General features: G+C 39.8%; 1 protein-coding gene across 1 annotated transcript; it reads left to right on the top strand.

Moving 5' to 3' along the window:
• Positions 1-1,202: 1,202 nt before the first annotated feature.
• Positions 1,203-10,613, top strand: LOC103514969 (piezo-type mechanosensitive ion channel component 1-like). The gene is made up of 5 exons (XM_017446444.2): positions 1,203-1,498; positions 2,192-2,438; positions 8,324-8,480; positions 10,308-10,325; positions 10,548-10,613. Exons 1-5 carry the CDS (start codon positions 1,207-1,209, stop codon positions 10,611-10,613), a joined length of 780 nt encoding a protein of 259 aa, XP_017301933.2. The 5' UTR covers positions 1,203-1,206.
• Positions 10,614-10,934: the final 321 nt, after the last annotated feature.

Below are 10,934 nucleotides of genomic sequence, written 5' to 3'. Positions count from 1 at the left end.
CGCAAATTTGAGTGAACTTTGCGCAACTTTTGCACAAATATCGCGTACACGAGCAACGATCTGTCGAAAACCAGGTTGAAAAACCTAATTGGGAGACTTGTCGTAGTGTGTGTAATGTGTATCCGGTTTAAAGCTCGCCCATAAGGATGAGATGGGTACAGGATTCCGCACTAGTCATAGTACTTCCTCCGTGTTGCTCAAAGTATCCAATATTTTCCGCAAATTTGAGTGAACTTTGCGCAACTTTTGCACAAATATCGCGTACACGAGCAACGATCTGTCGAAAACCAGGTTGGAAAACCTAATTGGGAGACTTGTCGTAGTGTGTGTAATGTGTATCCGGTTTAAAGCTTGCCCATAAGGATGAGATGGGTACAGGATTCCGCACTAGTCATAGTACTTCCTCCGTGTTGCTCAAAGTATCCGACGACATTTAGGCCGCCCGCGAACACAATATCCCGTGATTTTTTTTTATTCCTGTGGGTGTCGAAAGGGTTTACCATGGAAGGAATGCTCCATGCTGAAGTTTGGGCGTTGTCTCACTTGGAGTTCACCATGCTACGGTATCGACCTCTATGTGCCTAGGCTATCTTTATCTACAAATACCTTCCTCTTCCACTTCAAATCCTCACGTAAATTTAAAGGTGGATAGCATAGAATTCAATGGCAGAATGAAGATGAGACCTTTGTGGACAGATAAGTGTAACTATATTCGCTAGGACATGTCTTTAACCTTGGTCTTTCGACAAATCGTTGCGTGTGTAGTGTGTACGCAATATTTTCCGCAAATTTGAGGGCCAAACGAGTGAACTTTGCGCAACTTTTGCACAAATATCGCGTACACGAGCAACAATCTGTCGAAAACCAGGTTGAAAAACCTAATTGGGAGACTTGTCGTAGTGTATGTAATGTGTATTCGGTTTAAAGCTTTCCCATAAGGATGAGATGGGTACAAGATTCCGCACTAGTCACTTCCTTCGTGTTGCTCAAAGTATCCGATTTTTTTTTTAAAAAAAAAAAAAAAAAAAAAAAAAAAAAAAAAAAAAAACGAGTGGATGCCCTTCGCAATCAACCTTTGCTATTTCTTTAGCATTTTAGGCTGGGTTCCTCCCTGTTTAAGTCCCCCCAGCTAGGCTAAGCTGATCTACTCCCTGTTTAACGTCCCCCAGCCAGACTATGTGCACTGCAACATTGTCTTATATCTTCATGTGTTGTCCCTCAGGTTCATCAATGGAACAAACGTTCCGCTACATCGGGTTCATTCGCTACGACAAGCTGCCTGTTCTAGACGCTATCCTCAATATGCTGCCCGAGATAATCATGCTCATTGGCTCCATCAGCATACAGACTATACTGGATCGGCTAAATTCGGATGAGCCGAGCACGACCGAGGACGCCCGATTGCTCTCCGTGTTGAGTAACTCACCCGAACCTATACAGGGTGCTGCAGAAGCTAACGGAGCGGATAGGAAGTTTTTCTCTTTGCATATTATTCTGGGTAAGTATTTACCACCTATCCTTAATTAGCTCACAGTGCCTATATTTACACGAGAGACCCGTGAGTCAAAACATTGATAGTTTTTCTTATCGTACTGAAATCGCTAACGGAGCGGATAGGAAGTTTTTCTCTTTGCATATTATTCTGGGTAAGTATTTACCACCTATCCTTAATTAGCTCACAGTGCCTAGATTTACACGAGAGACCCGTGAGTCAAAACATTGATAGTTTTTCTTATCGTACTGAAATCGAAGAGAGAGGGAGAACCAATAACGAACTTTATCTGTTTAGGGTAAAGTTCGTCCCGGGCAGGAATCGAACCCGCGACCTAACGATTACAAGGCAAAAGTACTACTCTCCAAGCTAACTAGCTCTGTACTTTGAATTTGATAACAAGGAAGTCTTATAATCTTATTACTTATAAGGGTAGTGTTATCGCAAAAAGTTGATATGGAGCTTGACAAAGTCTTCAATAATATTTCAAAATTCAAACTCCTCTCTCTCCCCTCAGGTAAATATACAAGGCAAAAGTACTACTCTCCAAGCTAACTAGCTCTGTACTTTGAATTTGATAACAAGGAAGTCTTATAATTTTATTACTTATTAGGGTAGTGTTATCGCAAAAAGTTGATATGGAGCCAGATAATGTCTTCAATAATATTTCACAATTCAAACTCCTCTCTCTCCCCTCAGGTAAATACCTGGTCCTGTTTGTTCTCTGTCTGGCGGGTGTGTTGCGGCCTTCCATCCCGGGCGCTGTCTATTTCGTCACATTCCTCGCCTGTGCTACATGGTGGGCCACCTATCGGGATCTGGGCAGAGGTTTCGCCTACCTGTGCAGAATCCTGCTGCTGCCCGTGACGATACATTTGGTGTGTCTCTATGTATATCAGATGCAGTGGACGCAGACTTTGATACCCCCGCGTGGCTGGGTCGCGAGGTAAGCTTTGAGGCATCTTTCCTCTGGTGACAGAAAGTTGGAAGTTCCTTCTAAAGTTATATCCACAGAGTGGGTAATTTTGTAGGTACAATTCCAAATCTAAGTTAGAAACCCCAGAAAAGGAAAAAAATAAACAACCTATGTAATTTTATTAATCATGTACCTATTATCCTAAAGACCTTGGTAATTATATACAGTGACGTGAAACCTCATTTATGTACTATCACATGGAAATACCATGGTAGGTATGATGTCATTGACCATTGATTCAATAAGATCAGTAGTTCACAACCTGGGCTATATGACTTCCAAAGAAGGTAAAACTGCGATTTTATTACCATACCAATCTTGAATCCCGCCCAGTTATAGCTTGGAGGGAAGCATATTTGTCTTGTAAGCGCTAGATCGCTGGTTCGATTCCCGCCCGGGGCAGATTTTATCCTGAAGGGATAAGTTTCGTTCTTAGAACGGCTGACTTTCTCCTATCCTGTCCTCCTCTCTTAAATTTCGGGACGATAAGACCCCAGTAGTGTCAGTTCCTTCTACCAAACCTCTGTTTTTTTAATCTCCTTTCCTGACCTCCTCTTTTCAATTTCGGGACGATAAGACCTCAGTATTTACAGTTCCCTCTATCAAACCTCTTTTTTTTTTGAAATCTTGGTTCTTGGGTGTTCGAATTGGTATCTTGGGTAGGCAAAGTCATAACTTGACTAAGACCACGCAAAGTATAACTTGATGACTAAGCAAAGTTTGAGATCCCCTGATTCAGCAAGATGATTACATGCTTTGAAGAGTCAAGATTCCGGGAGCGGTTCATATCAAAAGGTTATTTCAATCAGACATACATGTCACATAATGTATAGCAGATACAAAAAGACATCTTTTCTTTATTCTGCTATTGCCATTCGGCGAAAGCTAAAGCCGCTACAACAACAACAACAACAGTAGTAGTGTTGGCTAAGACACTGACTTCGCAGCCAGGAGAGACTGCGTTTCGAATTCCAAAAGCGACATGTTAATAGAGAGTTTTTGCAACCAAAATTAGCGTTCCGTCAATAACGTTAAAGAGCTCAGTTAACGGGACGCTTGGTTGCAAACAATCGCTATTATTGAGCGACTCGAAAGAGTCAAAAGCATTCTAAGAGGAAGGCTATTTTTCGAATGACTAGTGGGATTGGTGAGTTTCACCAACTCGGAGCATGAAGAGGGCGTGGGTTCAATCCCAGCCGAGGCACGTAATTTTGTCCTCATTTGATAAGCCGCTGAGGTCGTCTTTTATTAGACAGATAGCATGTTGGATTGGAAAGTTAATTTATATTTCAGATTTACAAAGACTTTCATTCCCAGTGTTTTTTTTCCGAGGAGAGGGAGTAATGGAACGTCACGTGGTAGTGAGGTCTCAGCAGGAGATTTAACCTCTTGTGAGAGTTCTCCGTTTTCTTTTAAAGACGCCTGACAGAACAAAGAAGAAAAGAAATAGAAGTCAAAGGAAGACCATTAATATTAGTGCCCAATGTGTATATACTTTTTGTGGTATTTTAAGTGGCAGGGTTCTCTTGGAGGAGCTCTTTCATGAAAACACAGCTTTGTTCGAATAGGGCCAGCCACTCACTAGCAGGTAGACCTGACAGGTACACCTGATCAGGTCCGTCTGTGAGGTCTACCTGATAGTGAGTGGCCGGCCTAGGATTAAAGAGTCCTTTTAATCCAGCAGTTAGTTACTGCTCTTACTATTTTATACTGTCAAATTCTTCAATAATACTGAGAATAAAATGCCATACCTCGGCAAGGATTTTCACGCCCTCCTCTTTACGTCTTGACTCTTACACCACCGAGGCAGGTCAAAGACCAGCACCAGAAGAGGAATAGGAAATTAGAAACAAGATACCCCCGCGTGGCTGGGTCGCGAGGTAAGCTTTGAGGCATCTTTCCTCTGGTGACAGAAAGTTGGAAGTTCCTTCTAAAGTTATACCTACAGAGTGGGTAATTTTGTAGGTACAATTCCAAATTTAAGTTAGAAACCCCAGAAAAGGAAAAAAATAAACAACCTATATAATTTTATTAATCTCTTGGAGGGTTTCAGCAGACTTTATCAACTTGAAAAGGAGAACCAAAATGTATTATTATTATTTTTTTTTTTTTATTAATACTTTTTTTTCAGGACTTCAAAATTATGGTTTATTAGTGTTTTTCTGTGTTCTGTGTACCTCGTTGTTTAAGTGGTCTGTGAAGCCCTGAAGAAGGAGGGAGGCCCTCCGAAACATGTGGGCATTTAATTTACTAATAAACCATAATTTTGAAGTTCTGTAAATATTAATACATTTTGGTTCTCCTTTTTCAAGTATGTAATTATTTATAATAATGAATGTACCAATTTTTCCAATAGATAACTAAAGTTAAACATTGGTACGGTATCCGGATGTGTGACCATCTGGGCAGTCGGGTACTGCCGGATTTTTCCGGACCCACTCAGGCTTGGAAAGATAATTGTTAGGAGGGGGTAGCTTGTTGCCGAATGGAGGAAAATTATGTATTATCCTAAAGACCTTGGTAATTATACACAGTGACGTGAAACCTCATTTATGTACTATCACATGGAAATACCATGGGAAATCTATTCTATCTATTTATCTGATACAAATTAGAAACAAGAGGTGAGGAGTTACGTCTATGAATTAGTGAGGTTGTCAAAGACATACTTTACAGTGGCAGACCATAGCGTGTTGAATCTAATTAGCCCATGGGGAGACACAAGTTGCGATTGTCATATGGCTCCCAATACTCACATGCCTTTCTGCCACCTCTTGTCTCCCTTTTTTTTGTGGGATTTTCTAGTGTGCCTTTTTCCCCTGTGGGATTTTCCTATGTGTCTTTTCCCTCTGTGTTTTCCGCCTACAGCTGGTATTTTATGTGATCGCACGTTAACTTGTGTCATAAATGTCGCTTTCTCTGACTGAAAATATGTTGAATAATGAAATGAGAAACAAAACAACATTGTTTATCACAAAACTTCATGTAGCGTCTTGATGTCGCGTTATGTAGCTAGCTTCTTGAATACTTTGTTAACAAGGTCCAAAGTAGATCTCTTTATTCGACTTTCCTTTTTTTCTCTGGCGAAATCCCTTTAGAAAATGAAATGGTTAGACCATCTCGATATGTTCATACTCATACATACAAGGAGTGTTAAGTACCTATTCAAAGCTAGTCTAATGGTAATTTGTTTTTTGTTCACAGGTATATGTCTGCGACACAATGCCCTCACTGGACTATATTTGGTGCTGTTACTCTATCTACCTGTGGTGCCTGCCCCGGAGCCCAGGTCCATGAAAGGTACGTCTCACCTAATTGATCGAACGAAGCGAAACGTTGGTCCGCGATAACTCACAAACGAATGGTCCGATTTTGATGAAAGACGTTTCATCTGCTGTGTGAACTTCTCGTCCCGAAGGAACTCTTTTTAAGAGGTTTGATAGAGGGACGTTTTTGTATGAATTTTGCTGTACATAATATCGTGTTTGTTCTTCTACATTCTTTATGTTTATTTACAACGTATGTATAATTCGCGTAACTTTCCGTGTGTTTTTTCCTTTTTTTTTGTCAATTTTTCCCTCTGTTGTTTTTCCCCGGTTTTAATTTATTTGTTATCCCCTCCCCTCTCACGTTCTAGGCTGCACTAAATAAATCTGGTGTTCTCTCTCTTATTGGTAGTTTCTGAGTTCCTTCGTTAATGGAATTGCTGTTTTGGTTCCAGGACACACTGGGTTCTTCATGAAGTTGGTAGTCCTGATAAGTGTTCTCATGACCATTGCTCAGATAGCGTTTCAAATTGTTCTCCTCGTGATGCCCCCATATGGCAATTGGTTTTTTTTGGCTACAAAAAAAAATTACGAGTGGATGCCCTTCGCAATCAACCTTTGCTATTTCTTTAGCAATTGAAATTTTAGGCTGGCTTCCTCCCTGTTTAAGTCCCTCCAGCTAGACTAAGCTGATCTACTCCCTGTTTAACGTCCCCCAGCCAGACTATGCTGCACTAAAGGTCCGCTCTAATAATATAAAACTCAATGAAAACATAGGTGCTAGGATTGCCTCTTCACCTCCCCACGAAAAAACGCCCGTATGTACCTTTTTCCCGATCGCACTTGAGTGAGGTTTTCGCTCTAATTTGGTGGGCTTCCTTTTCCTAACTTTTTTTACGGCCTACTTTAGTGGGTACGAAGATTTTTTCTAACAGAATGGGGAGCTTAATTTTGAAGTTTTCGCTCTAATTTGGTGGAATAAAAAACGCCCGTATGTACCTTTTTCCCGATCGCACTTGAGTGAGGTTTTCGCTCTAATTTGGTGGGCTTCCTTTTCCTAACTTTTTTAGTGGAATGCGGTGGGGTTTTCGTCGTACTTTGGTGGGTGCGAAGATTTTTTCTAACAGAATGGGGAGCTTAATTTTGAAGTTTTCGCTCTAATTTGGTGGACCACCTTTGCTAACTTTTTTAGCGGAATGCGGTGGTTTTTTCGTCGTACTTTGGTGGGTGCGACGACTTTTTCTAACCGAATGGGGAGCTTGCGTTTAATCTTGGAGTTTTCGCTCTAATTTAGTGGGCTACCTATGCTAACTTTTTTAACGGAATGCGATGGTTTTTTCGACTTTGGTGGGTATGATGATTTTTTTTCTAACAGAATGCGGGAGCTTGCGGATAATTTTGGAGTTTTCGCTCGAATTTGATGGGTAGCTATTTACCTATGCTACCTTTTTAACGGAATGCGGTAGCTTTTTCAGCGTACTTTAGGGGTACGACTTTTGCTAACCGAATGGGGAGCTTTGGGGGGCATACTTGTAGTTTCAAGGATTTCTTTTATTTTTTTTTTATTAATTTCATCTGATTTAAGACATTAATCTTCTGAAATAAATGCCTAGAAATATCTCCTGCGTGCATTGTGTATGGACTTCCTTTAACAGTTATTATTGGCACTTTGACAGTCATTATTTGGGGGGTTTTTTCCTGTACTTTTCCTTTCATTATAACCCTACGTATATATTAATTCCTTTGAATGTTCAAAAAATCTTCTATAAGTCTAATAGTTTTAGGATGCATGCATGTCTTATTTCCTTTTGCGTCGTTCAGATGTTCAATTGATCTTCAATTACGAATTAACCTTGAATTTTTACTTGTACATATTTAGATCTCTGTGTATGTACCTATTCCGAATTTCGTTTGTCACAGTATTTCTGGGGTAAACTGTAGGAATACATGAAAGGTACGTCTCACCTAATTCATCGAACGAAGCGAAACGTTGGTCCGCGATAACTCACAAACGAATGGTCCGATTTTGATGAAACACGTTTCATCTGCTGTGTGAACTTCTCGTCCCGAAGGAACTCTTTTTAAGAGGTTTGATAGAGGAAACTGTAATTGCTGAGATCTTATCGTCCTGGAAGCCAAGAGAGAAGGCTTTTATGGAAGGATTCTCACTTAGTGAGCTTTTCCACCCAACCGGAAAATCTGGTGTTCTCTCTCTTATTGGTAGTTTCTGAGTTCCTTCGTTAATGGAATTGCTGTTTTGGTTCCAGGACACACTGGGTTCTTTATGAAGCTGGTAGTCCTGATAAGTGTTCTCATGACCATTGCTCAGATAGCGTTTCAAATTGTTCTCCTGGTGATGCCCCCCTATGGTCACTTCCTTCAGCCATGGTGTAAGTATCAAGTAACATAATCAGTCATATCTGCCCTGAAAAAAATCTGCTTGAAAATCAAGAGGAATGCTTTGTGTTCTAAAGCGATGCACCATTGACTCTGATCAAAGGTCCATATGATTCTGTAGGAGCCCATTCTTTAGTTTTGATCAGGGATTCCTCGTCTTCCCCTTCTCCCATGTTCATACGGTTTCGACAGGTATTACGGCCTGACGCCCCTGGTGGAAACTAACTGCGATGATCCGCGCCTGATTCATATCTCAGATGTGGAATGGCCTTCCTTTGCAGAGCCCCTGATACTCATTTTCCTCTACTATGTGCTTTGGTTCGAATCCGGGTCCTTGCTCAATCTTGTGGTGAGTGTTAACGCGGGCTATTCACTTTGGTATATGACAGTTAATAGCGAATTCTGAACTGCGAATTCTGAACTCTTTAACGTTATTTGAGGAAAAATCGGCATATGACCATTAATAGCGAGTTTTTGCAACCAAAATTAGCGTCCCGTTAACTGGACCTTTTTGTTTGCCAGCAGTTTCAACAAAGTCTCGTTTATTGGGTGTATTTTTTTTTAACAATAAATAGTAAGGAAAAGAGATATAGGCCTGTTTGACTTGTTTAAACTGTTGGCATAATGGGACTTTTTAGTGTTAGCCAACTGTATAAATATAAATTAAATAATAAAAATAAAATATAGCAGTAAGACAGAAGTAAACAAATCCATTATAAATTAATAACCCGCCCTTTCTTAGACCGAACTCAAAAAGGAGCCGACCAGCATGAGCCGTCAACTGTCGCAAAGGCTCTCCCAGAAGGGCCACCATCAGGGGTCGGGGCCTTTGTTTCGAAATAAAACCAACCGGTGGAGGGTGGCGACCAAAAAAGTGAGAATTGGTGTGAGTAGATTGATGAGCCCAGGCGCAGTTCAATATAGAGGTTGATGGTATCTCATTCCGTTAGCGTGAAGTATTCCATGTTGTGATGATTGTTCTTTTGTTTATTTCATTTATCTTTTTAATTATTTATTCATTTTTAATTTCCTTTTTTGTGCCAATCGAATATAAAGAAAGAAATTATGCAAATAGAAGAAATACCTATCGGAGAGTATCTCAAGCACGGTATAGGGAAATTTTTGGGAGTACCTATAATGATTTTGCTAGAGCCCGTCACAGGGAAATTTGGGATAATGTGATGAAAATTAGGTTGATTTGGAGCTTCACATCACAAAGTTACCAAAACTTCGCCTTCGATAAATGTATTGTAAATTAACTAAGGCGGCATATTTCTTTCTTTTTTCCCCTTTATTTTATTTTATTATACTTTCTTATTTCTTTACAGCTTTCACCACTTTGTATACAATTTGCATTTTTATTTTTGTGGTGTGTATTATTTTTCTATGCTATTGATCATGTCCAAGAGATCCAGATGATTATTACAGCTTTGATTTCCATTGCAGCTTTCATTCTTCCAGGAATTGCTTACACCTGTGAATTCGGAGCAGACACTTTTATTATTTTATCGACTCTTTACTGTTATTTTCTATTATTTTTTTCATTGGACTTGAAGAAGCACTTCGTTTTGGTGTTATTGTTGTTGTTTTTTTTTTTGCACTATTGTATATTTTTGTTGTGGTTTTTTCACACATAGTAGAGCGCGGTTCTAACGCTAAGGAAACATATTATTTCACTGTAGGTATCTAACTATCTATTTTCCTGGGTTTTAACATGGTCCTAAAATCTATACCCCGCTTTAGGAACCTCACCACATAAATTTAATTGTTTTTTATAGAGTAGAATTTCTATTTTTCCTCCTTTTTTTGTATACTTAAAAATATAGTGGAAAACCTCCTTTAAAAAATCCTGCTTTTTTTTTAATAAAGCGTTTTTTTCTCCTTCAAATCATGTATATTATAGGGACTAGGGATATTACATAGAAATAGGGAATTGGTCGATTATACGTATACTCGTACTGTTAATAAAATCCCTGTATATTTTGTACGGTTTTTGTATGAATTTTGCTGTACATAATATCGTGTTCGTTCTTCTACATTCTTTATGTTTATTTACAACGTATGTATAATTCGCGTAACTTTCTGTGTGTTGTTTCCCTTTTTTTGTCAATTTTTCCCTCTGTTGTTTTTCCCCGGTTTTAATTTATTTGTTATCCCCTCCACTCTCACGTTCTAGGCTGCACTAAAGTATCAGGTAGACCTGACTGGTACACCTGATCAGGTCCGCCTGTCAGTTCTACCTGATAGTGAGTGGCCGGCCTAGGACTAAAGAGTCCCTTTAATCCAGCAGTTAGTTACTGCTCTTACTATTTTATACTGTCAAATTCTTCAATAATCTTGAGAATAAAATGCCATACCTCGGCAAGGATTTTCACGCCCTTCTGTTTACGTCTTGACTCCTACACTACCGAGGCAGGTCAAAGACCAGCACCAGAAGAGGAATAGGAAATTAGAAACAAGAGGTGAGGAGTTACGTCTATGAATTAGTGAGGTTGTCAAAGACATACTTTACAGTGGCAGACCATAGCGTGTTGAATCTAATTAGCCCATGGGGAGACACAAGTTGCGATTGTCATATGGCTCCCAATACTCACATGCCTTTCTGCCTCTTCTTGTCTCCCTTTTTTGTGGGATTTTCTAGTGTGCCTTTTTCCCCTGTGGGATTTTCCTATGTGTCTTTTCCCCTGTGGGATTTTCCTATGTGTCTTTTCCCTCTGTGTTTTCCGCCTACAGCTGGTATTTTATGTGATCACACGTTAACTTGTGTCATAAATGTCGCTTTCTCTGACTGAAAATATGTTGA

Source organism: Diaphorina citri, unplaced genomic scaffold (genome assembly GCF_000475195.1).
Source record: "Diaphorina citri unplaced genomic scaffold, Diaci psyllid genome assembly version 1.1 scaffold1250, whole genome shotgun sequence".
Taxonomy (NCBI): domain Eukaryota; kingdom Metazoa; phylum Arthropoda; class Insecta; order Hemiptera; family Psyllidae; genus Diaphorina; species Diaphorina citri.
This window is presented reverse-complemented; position numbering and strand designations above follow the sequence as displayed.

Bases quoted from the DNA above. Each gene is read 5' to 3' on its own strand.
- LOC103514969 (XM_017446444.2), top strand. From the start codon at position 1,207: ATGTGTTGTCCCTCAGGTTCATCAATGGAACAAACGTTCCGCTACATC. The intron at 1,499-2,191 runs GTAAGTATTTAC...CTCTCCCCTCAG, and splicing joins CTCTTTGCATATTATTCTGG to GTAAATACCTGGTCCTGTTT. The intron at 2,439-8,323 runs GTAAGCTTTGAG...CGGTTTCGACAG, and splicing joins CCGCGTGGCTGGGTCGCGAG to GTATTACGGCCTGACGCCCC.